Source organism: Oenanthe melanoleuca, chromosome 3, assembly GCF_029582105.1.
Source record: "Oenanthe melanoleuca isolate GR-GAL-2019-014 chromosome 3, OMel1.0, whole genome shotgun sequence".
Classification (NCBI taxonomy): Eukaryota; Metazoa; Chordata; class Aves; order Passeriformes; family Muscicapidae; genus Oenanthe; species Oenanthe melanoleuca.
In genome coordinates, this window is record NC_079336.1 from 87,683,549 (window position 1) to 87,699,881 (window position 16,333).

The following is a 16,333-nucleotide window of genomic DNA, read 5'->3' on the forward strand; positions in this document are numbered from 1 at the left end:
TTGGGATGCTAGCACAGATCAGCCTGAGAAGGTGCCTGCTGAAAGTGCTTGTCTGCCTGGACTCAGACACTCCCATCCCACCCTTCTCCTGTGGCATTAGCTCCTCCAATGGAAAAGCAGCAAGGAGTTGTTCTGAGAGCTGGATCTGGTCCTTGTGGTCAGGCAACTATCTGGGGTAGGAGGTCTAGGAGTGACACAGGGGAAGGTATGTGTAGTGAAAGTATAGATCTGAAGCTTCCCTTCCTGCCAATTTAAAATTCCCACACCAGCATATCTCATAAAGGATGCTCATAATAAGTTCAAATCACATTTTTTCATGAAGAGGTAGAAGCCAGTTTGGAAAACAGCAAAGCTCGAGCTCACATGTAGTGCTTACAGCACAACCAAACACCCTCCTGCACATATAACTAATCATGGAATCACTTTTTCCTCTTGAAGCAGAAAAAGGAGCTGTGAAGGGCTCCAAGATGAACTCATCACTGCAAGCTTGTATTAACAGCTCAAGGCAGGTATTGGTCACCATCCTGCCCTCTGCAGTCAGTCCTTTTCTCCCAAAAAACTGTGCAAACTGCAGTGTTACTGAATTGAAACAAATGAAGCCGAAAAGCACCAAAGCATGTTCTGCTCTAGAGCAGCTTTCTTCCAAAGACATTGAAAGAACAGTATAGAGTCCTATTAGGAACTCTGCCTCATTGACCCTTATGTCAGATATTTAAGCGTGGCCAATTAACAGGTCAAGAAGATTTTATTCTTTTCAAAAGCTGTTTTCCTTTGAGATAAAAAAATACCTTTTGCATAATTAACTCTTCATGATACTAGAACTGAGCAACTATTATTTTAATTGCATCTAGAACCCAGACAGTTGGAGGCTAGGACTGTAAAACTCATTTACTAACCTCCACCTCCTCTATTTGTGCTCTTTTCATCTTTTTTTGATGTTCTGGGAGATGGCAATTTCTACTAGTTAGATTCCTTCCTTGGAGCTGATCTGAGAAAGAAAATCCAACTAAAAGTATTTGATAGTCAAGAGCTCCATTTATTTTCTCAGCACTTTAATATTAAAAACAAAAACAAAACAAAAAAAGCCAAAAACAAAAACAAAACAAAACAAAAAAAAAAAAACACAAAAAAAAATTTCTTTATTTTAAAAGAAGGCAAAAAGAAATATCATCAATTAACAAGCTATGCCAATTATATTGTAACATTGTTCAGAAACAGGATCCAGGACATGAAAAAAAAAAGCCAAATGAATCCCATGTGCTTCTTGGAGACATACAGATGAAAGATATTTTTCAGCTTTGTGGTTTTGCTTTTCAACTACTTAAACAACATGGTGAGTGCAAAAAATATAAATGTGAGCCTGCTAAAACATGGTGCTGTACCTCACAGGCAGCTAACCACACAAAGCAAAGGTCACGAGGAATAATCAGACCTTCTGTTATCAGCAAAGCTACATTTGATTTGGAAAATTGTCAACTCTGCCTTTAGCTCAGGCAAATGGAGCATCCACCTCTTTCTGTCTAGCAGAGAAAGGAAAAGCCAAAGATACTATGGATCAGAACCACTTAAATGCATACCTAAAAAGGGTGTAACTGATGCTATGCTATGCTATGGAACTAAAATAGTCAGAGCACATATTTATATGCTTTTAAATATAGTTAGCAGTATTTCCCATTCCCTCCACGTGGAACTTGGAACATCTAGTTACAAAATTCACCCCCTTCATCCCCCCAGTCTCTCCATAGCTGAAGAGATTAGAAAGCACAGTCAAAGCAGGGGGCAGGGGAAGGAGAATGGCAAGAATCTTTATCCCTCCTCCCCAAACTCCACCAGGCAGTGTTCAATAAATTCAGATGGCCCGATTTCAGAAGCCAACAGCAACATCAGTTTAGCTAAACTTGTTAACAAGTCTCAGGACACTCAGTGGGCTTTTTTCCCTCTCTTTTTGGAGAATGGGGAAAAGGAATAAATCCTGGAATTATACCAAACTGACAGTATTTCTACAACAAATTTAGAAATACCGTAGCAGTCCTGATTTTAATAATCCATAAAATCTAGGTACTTTTTTCTTTAAAAGCCAGGCTACACTGGCAGAAGATTTGGACTCACTCCCACAAGTAATTCCTGGCGTGCAAGTAAGTACTCGTCAGCCCGATGAAAGTATTTAAGAATACAGAAATTTTCAGGACTGAGCCCTTGCCATGACTTTTGGGGAGTCACAAGTTGGGGCTGGTTCTTTTACATAAGTCTGTGTATGTCCATACCACACACTGCGATGTGGTAACTACAGATATTACTTTTCAATACTGGGTGTTGAAAGCAATTGAGCTACAATTATTAGGGGTTCCACAGAAACAATTTACTCTGCTAAAAAGGAAGACTGATGGTACTGTGGCTAGGCCACTGAGTGTCTGAATCAGTTCTGCACTGCATCTTAGGTGCAGATATAATCTAGGGAGTGAATCTAAAATAGAATGTTCCTGGATGAGACATGTAGTAAGGGTAAAACGTTTCATCCAGTGATGTTTGCTACATCTCTGACACATTTAATCAAAAGCCTAAACAATGTAAACACTGAAGTACAAACTTAATTGTTCCTTAAAATCAGTGTTCCATAACCATTTTTATTTTAAAAATTCAGGAATGTGATACACAATACAATTAGCTCCCCACCACTGCAGTGTTCACTTACATGAGATTCACTAGTTTCATGCTTTGTGAAAAAAAAAAAAATAAAGAGAGACTGTGCAGTGCTTTTGAATGCTCTCAGTATTCTTAAACTATGACATTAAAAAAAATTTCACAAGCTAGTGAGCTACAGTTGGGTCTCCTACAGCCAGAATGGAGACATTGTGTTCCTGCTGCTGCACAGCCACCACCTTGACCTCACTTTATGCTTTCAGGGAGTTTACCATCAAGGGCTAAGGAGACTAGAGGGCCCTGGTAACACCAGCTGGTGCTGCACGTGTAACAGGGCACATGACAGAGAGGCCATGCAACTTCCCCATTTCCCCCCTTCATCATCACCACCATCATATCACCTCTGCATCCTGTCCTGATACTTAAAATAACAAGGGGGAGAGCTTTTTGTCTTTTTAGTTAGCCATTGCCTGCAATGGACACAGAAATAGAAAAATATGACTTCTGGCACAAAAAAAAAAATTAAATAGTTTAAAATGGAATTAGTGACTACAACTCCCTCTATTCAGATGCATTTACTGAGACTATTAACCAATGATGGTAACTGTTATGACTTACTAGTTGCCCTCTTTTTATAAGAAGAACAGGAGAGAAGTCAATCAGACTTCTCAGTGCTACCATGGTTTGATTTGTTGGTATTTTTAAAAATAAACTAAAGAACAGTATTTCTGTGGCATGTTAGTAATATATGGCAGAACCTCAACAATTCATACTAATAACTGAGACGAATTTTAAACTAGTGATTAAAATAATTAGTGAAAGTTTACCATAGAAAGCAAGGATACACATTTTTAAAAAAGCACTTTGTTCATTTCAAAATTTACTTGGTTAATACTCTGTAGTATAGTAGCAGTGGTAGCATACTCGGCAAACGTAGTCTCATACAAGATCTCATTTAACAGTCAACTCTAGATCATATACAGGTAACAGAAAAAAGAGTTCAGATAATTCAGAAGAAACAAAAACATATATAAATACTATATTAACATATTTAAGTTAGTTTATGAGACTATACAACAAGCATAAACACAGAAGAAGGTGAGCAATGCTGGTGGCTGTGAAGCACCAACATCCCAAACCAGCCCAAAGCAGAGCCTGCCCATCCACAGCCCATAGCTTCCTGCAGATGCATTGCAGCAGCCAAGGGGCAAAACCCTCGAGCAGTGCTGTGCTGCACCCTGGCAATGTGGCCTGTGATGGGCTCCCTGGAAGTGGAGCCAGCAGCTCCACCTTTGCCATGCTTTGGCACCCAGCGCCTGGCCAGAGCGTGGAGTGAGACAGGGGGCTGGTCTTGGCTCTGCAGACTGCACAGGTAATGCACAACACTGCTAACCCACCCATGGATAATCGAGAGTTGACTGCAATGCTCTGCTGAGAGCTTGGGTAAGACCACTGACGTGACTTGGGCCAATCCAAGCAGCAGGACTATTTTTCTGTACTATTTAGGAGCAATTATTATGCAAGACACAAATTAGAAATGCAAACTAGGGAAGTGAGGGAGGTGTTCTGTATCTGGAGGCAAAGCTACATTCCCTTCACTAACAAAACATTCTTTTTAAAAAAATCTATATTTAAATACTGTTAAAAACCTGAAAACCACAGCATCAAAGAATTTCATAAGGCCAAAACTATCCTCAGTTCCTTCTGGTTGTGCCTACGTATTGCAGTACATTTGTAGAAGTAGTAAATGCCAGGTAATCTAGTATCTTATCCTCTTTCCAGTGCCTTCCAGTAACAGATCTCAGAGCTCTTCACACAATAGTTAAGCCTCACAACATCCCTGTGAGGTAGGTATTATCCCCATTTGAAGTCAGGGAAACTGAGGCAAAGTGTTTATCACATCCAGAGTCATAGAGCAAAGAACGGAAGATCTCACTTGTTTTCCAGTTTTGCACACAGGAGCAATGTGTTAATCACAAGACATTAGTTCCCATACATAACGCGAGAGTGGATCAAAAGGGCCAGGGTTTTAGATTAGATTTCTTGTATGTTTTATCTTTCAACTCTCCTCTTGTCTCTGCCAAACTCACAGAGTCCACAGAGCAGTTTAAGGTGTAAGGTGGCAGCACACTGTAACAGCTTCTTTAGAGCCAGTTGTCAATTAACTGAGTCAAGATTTTAAACCATAGACTCAGATACTGAGTAAGTGAAATTATGTGATACATAAACATCTCAAAGTGTGAAATACAGTGAATGAAATCTTATTCCCTGCACCACTTCCTCAAAAGTCAGTGGAGGGCTCCTGAGGACACGGTGGGGGACCAGGACTGAAGTCACTGCAAGTGTTTACAGACACATTCAGCTAGAAGCAAAATGCACCCTTACATTACTTGTTGGGGAGCTGCTGTCTGTGCTTGAAAGCACGAGTTGGTGCTTGGCAGATCTTCCCCAACAGAGCACTTATTGACAGGACTAATTATTTTACCTTAGTAAACTCAGTATCAGCTAAATATTTATTCATAGCACTGTTAAGTCAAGGGTTCTTTAAACCTCAAAGACTTTCATGACCAGACCCAACTTGGAAGGGGAAAAAACCAGAAAATCCATAAAATGTACAAGTCTTTGTACATTTATGTGTATGAAGTGCTACTTCATGGACCAGTCTCATGTCTTGATCACAGAGCAGTATACAGTAGCTTGAACTGCCGTTCTGACAGAAAAAAAACCCTTTCACATCTGTTGTTTTCAATTACCTCACTACCTTACCAGAAGAAGAGGGGACAATTTCTGACAATCACATGATGTTGTCTTTAAAATATGCTGTGCAATTAAGTCGTTAGAAAAGCCTTCACATTTTTTATTAGTATTACATAGCTTTAGGAAAAATACGTGAAACTGCAAAGTGGTTTCCAGTTTTTAGTATATATTTTTTAAAATGTTCTATGAACTTTGGTTTTCTTAGGGCTTCTAAATAAACAATATATTAAGGTATCTACAAATCAAATATTAAATGAAAAAGTAGGTCCAAGAAATCTGTAACACAAATTGAGTTCCTACATGCTTATCCCTCAAATACCTTTTCACTGGAAAAAGGTATCTTAATTTGAAGCACAGCAAAAAGTGTCTCTGCTGAAATGTTGAAACTGGTTTTCTGAAGTGTTACAGCATGGGTGCACTGTCTCAGTCAAACAAAGTCAACACAAACACATTGTATCAAGACAGTGACATTATATTCTTTAAAACAAGCATTCTATATTTAGCAATATGACAAGAACAAGGACTTCAGCAATTACACTATTTGGCAAAATTGCATCTCAAACGTCTGTCTCTTCCTCTTGCAACACAGCTGTTGATAAAGTCTCCACAGCTCAGGTAGCACCCTTCAGGGAGTTACAAAGATGACTCAAACTGCTCGTTCTGATCGATGTTGGCCTCCAGCTTCACTGAAGGGATGCTCTCCGACTTAGTCCTCCTCGTTTTCGGAAATTCAATGACAACTTCTGAACAAGAAATACTAAGTGACGAAGATTTTTCTGTCTTCTTTGCAGTACTATCTTCTCCTGCTCCACAACACTGCTTCAAAGCACACTGAGTCCTACAAGGCAACTCGCATTTCCCTCTCCCTGACTCGGAGCCAACGCTGGCAAACTCAGGCTGAATGGTAGTTGCATGGATCCCTTCGTCGTGAAAGATCTCTTTGATGCGCTTGGCCACCATCATGTACGTGGAAGGGTCAGGACACTTGATGTGAGCAGTGCCAATGATCCTACTGCCTGCTAGCTGCCAAATGTGTAATTCGTGGATTGCTTCGACTCCTTCGAGGGTACGTAACTTTGAGTTCAAAGAATGGACGTCTATTTGTTTGGGAACAGTCTGTAGAAGGATGAGAGCTGACTCCCTAAGTAACGGGTAAGTTGTATAAAGGAGTATACAGACCATAATCAAACAGAGGACAGGATCTAAATATAACAACCAGCAAGGACCAGCCACCGTAATGCTCTCTTGCTCAGATTTGTTAGCTCTGACAAGTGCTTGGGCTAAAGTAGCATTTTCCGTGCAACGATCATGGATACATGGATTAAAGCAAGGCCCATCTTCAGGGCATGGATTCCACAAGCCATAAAAGAGCAAGGCATTCACTACCACAATTACTGAACCTAAGGCATCTCCAAAAACATGTAGAAAAACTCCACGCATGTTAAGTTGTGCACTAGAATCTTCTTCAACTTCCTCTTCATCCAGAGGATAATGGCCAGCATTCCCATTCACTTGTACGTCACCCATGTCATCTTTCATATCACCTGACAAGAAAATAATAAAACAATTAGGCATGAGCTATTATACAATGTTACTGTAACTCCTTATAAAATCATATCCAACGGTAAGCATGGCACACTGAGTATGAAACCAAAAAGCAACTCAACCCACACACTTAGCAACATCATCTCTGGCTGAGGAAAATTCTGTTTTCCCTATAAGTGATCTAAATAATTCTAAATAACCTAGAAGGCAACTGTTTCTACATGGAGATTAAAGATGTAGAGTGGCAAATAATGAAGATGACCACGTTTTAACTTACTCTACTGAAAAACTACTTTCACCTTTTCCAGCTGTTTAACCATTTGCCTATTCACTGCTTGTTTCTTAAATAAAATGCAGAACTACAGAGATACATAAAAAAGATGGTTTAAGTAGCTCAGTTAGTTTGTTCCTTCTTTTGAAACACCAGTAGACTGATCACATTGCTAAAATCCATCTTTAACCACAGGACTGCATTGCTATTTCATATTAAAATTTGAAGCTAGAAGCTCAAAAGCTGTGTGAATACAGCTGTGTAGTAGCTTCTTTACAGGTTTGCCAGTGCCTTTTCAAGAGGCTTCTGAGTTCAAAGAAAAGGAAATTCTTCCAAGATGGCTCATGGAGTTAGCAGGACTGTGAGATACAATCAGCTGAAATTTTAGGTCTAAAATGCAGAATTTACCAGCAGAATTGACTATAGGGCAGTGTAAGTTATCACTAAAACTCTCTGAGGATATGAACTACTGTTATTTATATTTCAGAATAAATAAATAGATAGTAAAATTATATTTTTTATGCAAGAGACATATAGCTGTTGACTGACATACAGCCTGTGATGTACAAAGTCATATGTCATGGACTGTGCAAAAATTAACATTTTAGTGCCCTCCTTTGTTACAACTATCTGAAATATTTACCACTCCAACACAGCTAACCAGCTACATGGGAAAAAATACACACATTGTTTCAAAGAAGAGTCCTTTCTGAAAGAAAATAATTTCCCAGTGTTCACAATGGAGAGAACTGTACATGATTTACCTACTGTTTTTATTCAGAAGTTCTTCTTTGGATACTTCCAGTGCTAAAGAAATGTAACAGGCACTGGCCCCTGGCCCGACAAACTGAAACAAGGAGCTCTCACTGCTTCTGAGGTTATTGAGTTCAGAGCTTTGTAAACATTAACACGTTAAGAAGACGTGCAGCTTCTGCTGTTCTGCCCTCGTGGCTGCAATTCTGCAATTGCAGAGTGCACACAAGTCCTCTCCTCTCTGAAGAAGGAGTGGGCTCCTACCAAGGCTGAGTTCCAAGCCCCAGCTCATTACCTCATCCAGTACGCTTCTGCCCTGAAGCTCCAGCTACATTTTCCACATTACCTTTAGGAGTTATGGAACATGGGATCTGTAACTTTCCAGAGAAGTAAATACATTAGAGGGAAATATCTCAGGTTACAGAGTTCAAATCTCAAGGTTCATGATGAGAGCAAGGAAAGAGGAACACTCTACTTTGTAACAAGTACTTGGAAGAATGGAGATCTGAAAAGTCAGTACAGCTATCTGTAAGAATGGGTAACAGGAAACATAGTTCCAGAAAGCTCTTGAACTCTTTTTTTTAATGGCAAATGGTTAAAACACATCCGTTTGAAATATGTTCATTGAAATCTAACAATAAACTGATTATTTTACATAAAGTGCATCCACAGAAATGCCTGTGCAGGACTTGCCTCTAAGGCAAATGCCTACTCTTCCACCTTAGGAAATCAGGACTCCCCACTCTGCCATTTCCAATGAAGGCAGAGGATCACCTTTGTCTTCATCTCTACATCTCACATCTTCTCCCAAGCCTCCAATCACCTTTACCTGCAGCTTTTCCATAGGCAAACTATGAACAGCTCCATCCATTACATAATCATGACAGGGCACAGAAGGAAATACAAACTTATTTCAAAGTTTCACTGTAACCAAAATTATGCCCTATTACCACCTAAATACCCACAACAAATTATTTGTTATTGCCAGAAGCACATCCATGAGACATTCCAGACAAGTTACCTCACAACAATATGCATTTTAATCCATGCTACAACCTTTTGCTCTAACTAGTCCAAAGCTTGGCTAAAATCACAACTTTTCAGCATTAAAGAATAATTCCCAAGCCAAGATATGCACAAGATCAAGGGTTAAGAGAATTTTACATAGTTTGAAATTAATTATTGGGATACCTTTGTTGGAACTAAACCAACATTAAGAGCTTATTACATGGCCAAGAAAATGGTGTAGTGCATTCAGAAGAACTATCCTATCCGCTTGAAAAACTTGTCTTTCCAAAGCCAACATGGAGTCGGAGAAACAGAAACTAAGTTTCTCAAACGTGTATTGGAACCTCTGACTACAGAAAACCTGAAACTGTAGCAAAGTTCACTCCCAACAAGTAAAGCTCCCTTTAAGATCAAACAACGGTCTGCAGATGTCACCCTGAAACTGCAAGAGAGAAATCGGTTCCAAAGCGTGAAGTCCATTCCTGCGGGTGACAAGGATGCCCTAGGAGCAGGGAAGTGGCAACCACACACACCTTTCACTCCACTAGCATGCAATACTTGGCTTTGACCAAGCTGCTTCAAAAGAAATATCCAGGCTTCAGGGTCCACTAAAAAAATAACCCAAGAAATTCCTACCCATGAAACAGTGTAACCACAATTAGGATGGGAAGATTTTAAATGTATGTCTGTGTGCAGGTGAGTGGGAAGGTACATGCTTTAGAAAGCTAAAAAAAAATTATTCCAAGACACCACACATGTGCCCTGACACCAGCATGCTCCACATTCCGGCTTCCACAGTTCTGACTGGCAATTTCCAAGACTTCTCCCTATTAATACCTACGCTATGAAGAAGCACAACATTACTGCAGTGGAACAGACTTCAGAATGTTTGGTTTAGATGGAGAGCAGCTTCCAAGGAAGCTCATAAGTGACCCAATGGAGCAATCCAGCTGCCGAGACCGAGGCACTGAGCCGCGCTCCATTTGATGTGCGGCCAGTTCGGATGGCATTAGGAGAGCGTCTTGTGACAGCTCATGTCGCTAGGCAAGAAACGCTTGTCATGTGCCTTCCCTTGCAGAACCAACTTTTTTCCCAGGGCAAACTGATTTATCCTAAGACTCTTTACAGTCTGACCTGTCTGCAAGACAAACATGCAGCTTAGGGCATCCGAAGGAAAGGCGTGAGGAAGAGGTGCGATAGCCATGTGCCCCAAGAGCAGCTAAGAAAGTTTCTCGCCTCTTTCCCAGGAGCTGGGGACAGGTGGTGCTCACAGAGCCGGCACCAGGTGTGACCAGGACGGCCACCGCCCTGCTCGGGGAAAGGACCCCCGCCGCTTTTCCACGCGTGGACGGGGCAGCGGCGCCAGCCCGCGGGGCTTACCCAGCTTCTCCTGGCTGACTCCGTTGGAGCTGCGGCAGTTCTCCACCAAGGTGCTGGTCTCCTCGCGGTGCAGCGCAGCCTCCGCGTCCCCGGGCGGCTGCTCGGGCTTGGGGCCGCCGCGGGGGTGCTGCTGCCGGCCGCCGTGCGAGTGCCCGTGGGCGTGCCCGTGGCCCCCGGCGCCGTGGTGGTTGAAGAGGCAGAGCCCCAGCAGGTTGATGATGAGCCCCGCCACCCCCACGGAGATGACCACCAGCGGCTGCTGGATCTCGTGGGGCTCCGTGAAGCGCTCGATGGCCTCCAGCAGGATGGTGAAGCAGAGGGCGGTGAGGAACACGGCGTTGACGAGGGCGCCCATCACCTCGGCCCGCACCCACCCGAACGTGTTCTTCTTGGTGGCGCGGGTGCGCTGGGCGAAGCGCACGGCCACCAGCGCCACGACCAGGGCCATCACGTCGGAGAGCATGTGGAAGGAGTCGGAGAGCATGGCCAGCGACGACGTGATGCGGCTCACCGCCACCTCCACCACGAAGAACAGGAAGGTGAGCGCCAGCATGCACAGCAGCCGCGCCCGCCGGTTCTGCCAGCACCGCGGCCCGTCCGGACCCTGCGCCGCCATCCCCCCGCACATCGCGGCTGCCCTGGCGGGGGCGCGAGGAGCGCGGCGGGCGGTCGGAGCCCCGAGCGCTCGGGCGGCCGCTGCGCTCCGCTCCCCCCGCGCCGCCGCTGCCGCCGCTCCCTCCGCAGGCGCCGGGCGAGCAAACTTTGCACCCGAGCCCCCTCACTCTTTTCACACGGAACCCGAGCGCCGCCTCGGCCCCGCCCCCGCTCGCGCCCCATTGGCCGGCGCGCCCCGCCCGCCCGGCCGTGCCCTCCCGCCCCCGCGCCCGGCCCCGCTCGCCATTGGCCCGCGCGCCCTCGCGACAGCGGGGCCCCGCCCCCGCCCGGTAACGCCCAGCGAGCCGCGGCCGCCCCGCTCCGCCCGCCCGCGCCCGAAACGGGGGGTGGGCGGGGCAGCGGGTGACGCGCCGGGGAACGACGGGCTCCCATTGGCTCGCCCCGCCGGCTTTCCCCTCCCGCCCCGCCCCGCAGGCCCCGCCCGCGGCGAGCGGGACTCGTGCAAAAGGTGCGCTTCACACGGCCCCGGCCCCGCGCGCGCCCGGGGGCGGGGCTCCCCCTGCGGGCCGCGGGGGCGGGGCCTGCGTGAGGGGCGCTGTGACGTCACGCGCCCTGAGCGGGGATTTCGGGTGGGGTTTGCGCTTTTCTGCGACTTTTTGCGGCGGGGTCTCTGTTTAATTCTTCTCCTGTTCGTGACACTGAGGGCAGTAAGCGCGGACGCGAATTGGAAGAGCAGAAGTTTTGCTTGGAGTTTTGCAATAGTTTTGTGTACTATAATATAATAGCTTATTACTAAAATAATTATAGAATAATGGCTATAATGCTAAATAATAATTATTATTAATTTTATATTAAGAATTTTATAACAAAAAATATGTAAATGCTGTGTAAAAATGCATATGAAAAATATGTGAGAGGTCAGTCCCTGGACACTGTTTGGTTTGTTATGCTTGTAGTTAGGAAAGGGAAAGCAAGTGTTTTGAGACATCCAGAAAAACCACAAAATTAAAAAATATATTTTAAAAAATAGCCAAACTTACAAAAGGGCAGAGCTGATGTCATGCTTTGCCCACTGTGTTCCAGGGGACCAACAAGCACAGCAGCAAGAGAAAGAGTCTGAAGGAATATTCCATGAGCAGAGCATGGAGAGGAGCCAGCTCTTTGCAGCTGTGCAGGTGTAGTGTGTGCGTGGACCCATCGAGGCTGGAAGAGAAATGGTGCCCTGAGAAGGAAGACCTAGCCAGAATGCAAAATGCTGCTCCTATACTTGGGGATTTCAAAGGGGTTGAGATTCAAGGTCTGTGTAAAGGTTTCTGACTTCATTTCAGCAGTAAAATGACAGAAGATGCCCACGTGTCCACAAGGAAAGCATTGTCACTGAGAAAAACTGAGAGCAGTGATTGAGGACAGGCAGCATCCCCACGAGCCCACACCTGAGCACCACACTGTTATCCATGTGTGCCAACCCCTCACTTTTGCTTAACATTCCCCACATGGCAGAGCTGGCTTGGGCACAGGCACTGCTGTGCTGACCTGTGACCCTGAACCCTGTTTTCTGTGAGAGTATCCTTGGGTCAAAATCTAGGTGTGCTGTACCCTGGACGTAGCGGTAGCAGCCCACACAGAATTCTTTAGTGACCATGGTAAAGAGAGTCAGCAATTAGATTGCTGTAAACTTCTCCTTGCTGCCTGGCTTCCCGTATGCCCTGTCACTTGCTAAGAAGTAAATAACCAGGAAGCTGAACAGCAATTACATGGAAACAGAACATGCCCATGTTGTGTCGTCCTCACTCCCACACAAGGCCATTAGCTAACAAGGAAGAATTACCCAAATTTAGGATATATGGGTCAAAGAAACTGGTGCAGCTTAAACCTCCTTTAATTCCTGCAGGTGAAGTGGGTCATCATTTTACAGGGATTGCTATTAATCCAATGGAATTTAGCAAGGAAGGAAGGAAGGACAACAAGCTTGGTGTCTCTCATTGGCTCAGCATCAGGAATTAGTGAAACTGGGTTTTAGTTGGTTGCCAGTGGGGTATCATCAAGGTTTTCTTGATTAAAAGTACTCAGTTCCCTCCTGAGAGAAATAAACAGGATATCAGTATCAGTAGAACCCTGATGAATAAAACTTTATTATAAACTGTGTTAAGAGTTTTGCCTGATTTAAGAAGGGGAGTTAGGGCTTTTTAGGCTTCTTTCTTGGTATGCAAACAATGTCCAGATTAATCTGTGATCCTTGTATTATCTCTTCACTGTGAGACCTCTGATCTGCTCAAGGATACCCACACCACTGGTCAGTGTGCTGCAGCCTTTCCCTTACAGGATGGCATTTTGTTGATCCTTAGCCATGTCCAGGGATAGCTTTTTGTTCTGCTGTACCAGGCTGAATACTTAGTTCTACTTGGGGCCAAAAGCCACAAGACGTGGACCATATACCCCAGGAGAATGGGAGGGCGTGGTTTCTTCCCAGGCAGGGAAGAAAAATGGATCCTGAGGCTTTCCACTGCTCCCTGATGAATAGGCTGGGCGTACAGTTTTGACCCAGCCACTGTTGAATCCATAGGCTTCAAACACAGGGACTTTGATGAATGACCCCCCATTCCTGCAGCCCAGTCCTGCTGCTGGACGTGCCAGGCATGGGCTGGCAGCTGGACCACACAGGATTTCACACTGCTACCTCTTCCCCACACTCTTTCTTGTAAACCAGTGGGCTGTGTGCTGCAGTTTCCAGGCTTTTCTATTGTATTACCATACACCAGCAGCCAAGAGGAACAGGGATATTTCCTAAACTTAGGGCTGTTCATCTGGCAACATCATCAATTTTAAGATTAATGGGGAAGTGCCTGACACAGGTACCTAATGAAACCATAAATGGTGCTTTACAGGAGACACAATGTTCTTGCTTATGCTTTTAGGGAGAATACTTTGTCTTCAGAGTAGGGAGGACTCTGGATTTTTTGGGTTTTTTTTTTTTTTAGGCTTCCAGGCATTGTTCATGACTCAAAGAATTCTTTCTCGGCTCAGCTTCCGGCCCACAGATGTGGAAGGACCCACATCTAAAATCTGTTTACTTGCCATAAACGCTCTGTGTTCCGAGGGGAGAAGTAGCTGTGGATGTCTGGCACACAGCTTCCTCCCCCCAGAGCCAGGGAGCCAGGTGACAGGCCTGAGCAGAGAGCTGCTGCTTGTCACCTGTCCTGCAGTGAAACGTTTTGTACCGGTCCTGCTGAGCTCTCCTGAGCGCTGTGTGAAGAGCAGGACTTTGGCTGGCAGTTTTGCTATTACTCAGCACGTTTGCCGAGTAAATAAAGTCACCATTTTTTCCCTTTGAATTTCTGCGCAGGGTTGCAAGTGGAGAGATCTCCACCACGGAGGGCTCTTCATCACCCTGTGCCTTTCCACTTGGAAAGGGTGAAACCCTGCCTATAAACCACGAGTGCAGTCACATATTACAGAGCACACTGCCTCCTTTTAACACCTAACTCTTCCCCTTTCTGTGCAGTCATCAGACCTGTCGGCTTTTAATGAGGGTTTGTGGGACTGCGGCAAACATGTCTCCATCTGTCTGTTCCACTTCAAGGCTGTCAGTGTTCATTTTAGGCTGTGTTTCTCACAGCCAGTGTCTCTCTCTCTCTGGTAGCTGTCCTTACAAGGTTTCTTCAAATCAGATGCAGTCGGCAACACCAAAGCCAACAGAAGCACACACTGTCCAGCTCCCTGCATCAAAAAAGGTTGTTCCTTGTAATGAAAAACAACACAAATGAAAAGTGGGTATTACTGATCACATAGCTCTAGGTTGGATTCGCTGTTACACACTGATTCAGGAAAGCAGCTTTATCAAGGAAAGGACTTAGACGTGTGCTTGCAATTAATTCAAAGGCCTTCTTTGAACAGAGGCTAGTTAGGCATGTGCTTACATGCTTTTGTTTGTGACATATAAAGAAAGACTATAGCAGTAATTGGCACTGAGATAGGAAATGAAGGACACCTTGCTCTATAAAGAGATTTCTTCTTCTACCTGGTTACTGTGTCTGTGAAGTCTGGGCTCTTTGGAAGTCGGTGGCAGAACTCCAGGCAAGTTGAGGGGATCAGTGTATCATCTGCTATGCTTCTTCTGAACCTTGCAAAGTAGATTAAAAACGCTTTTTTTTCCCCTCCAAAACATTTTCTCCCTAATGAAGAAAGAGCTGATTTTTTAAATATGCCTCTCTTATACCCAGTTTTGATCTTTCCTTTATATTGCATTTTTATTCTCAAGCTGTTCACTTGATTCAATGGCATTCAGTATCCTGTAACTGCTCCAGAGCTTTGGGCACAATTAACTGTGTGGCCAATCTGTAATTGTTTCTAATGAACAGGCGTGCCCTTTTTGGTGAACTAAAGAGCATTTCCTGGCTGCTCTGATTACCAATTTGCCTGTTTATGATACAAATAGTATTTTCCTAAAATCCACAAGTAGGCAGGCAAAATGGTTGCTCTAATCAGCTGTGAAATTAATACTGATAAGGTATTAGTTATAGCTAATGCCTTATTCAGCCAGTGCTTGAGTGGACCCAGCTAGAAAAATCACCACCATATTAATCATTAAAGGAAAAAAGGCAGGAGAACTTGTGGTGTTACTCACTTTTGCCCACAGTGTGGCTCTCTGGTGGAAAGAGTAACCGTGATTCAGCAGGGATGGGAAAATTCTGTAAATATGGAATTCTGGGATGAAAAAAAAGTCTTTGCATCTGATTGGTTCATAACATTTTTAATTATTACAGAAACAAATTATTGTCCTTCATATGGCGTTTTTAATAAATCATAGTGTTAAGCTCTGCCTTTTATTATCTTTAGAAAGAGCATGAGAACAAGCCAATTCTCTTGGAGACATGGTAATGAGTATCAACGAATCAATGGGTAATTGCTGAGGACAGACACTGAGAGAGATATGTGCTAATCACCATGGTGCCTGCTACACCTGTTTACAGTATCAGAGAGCTCACAGTACTCTGGTGCCCGAGCTGGTTAACTGGGGGCAGGGATTTCCTCCGTCACAGTAGGATGCTGGATTTCATGGGTGAAGGGTCTCTAGTGGTCTCTTGTTGGAAGAAGACCACTCAGGTCCTTTGAGGTAAGTCCCTACAGGAACAGTTAATACCGTAGGAACTCATAAACATGCATGTACTGGCATTGGAAAAGGCAGTTCAAAACTAGTTCAGCGAGTGCAGCTCTGAGTCGTGGGAGGCTGCAGAGCATGCAGTGCTCCGTGTAGTGCTGCAAGGAAGCAATGCCCTTTGGTGGCACATTTTGTCCTGAGGAATGGAGCTATGCTGGTTTTATCTCCGTGTCTCCTGGGAGCTCAGTGACATCAAGGGCACCCTG

At 44.4% G+C, this 16,333-nt stretch overlaps 1 protein-coding gene across 1 annotated transcript; it reads right to left on the reverse strand.

The window, feature by feature from the left end:
• Positions 1–1,109: 1,109 nt before the first annotated feature.
• Positions 1,110–11,127, reverse strand: SLC30A1 (solute carrier family 30 member 1). The gene is made up of 2 exons (XM_056487673.1): positions 10,355–11,127; positions 1,110–6,941 (listed from the first exon to the last, which is right to left on the reverse strand). The coding sequence occupies exons 1-2, from the start codon at positions 10,980–10,982 to the stop codon at positions 6,031–6,033; spliced, it is 1,539 nt and encodes a 512-aa protein (XP_056343648.1). The 5' UTR covers positions 10,983–11,127; the 3' UTR covers positions 1,110–6,030.
• Positions 11,128–16,333: the final 5,206 nt, after the last annotated feature.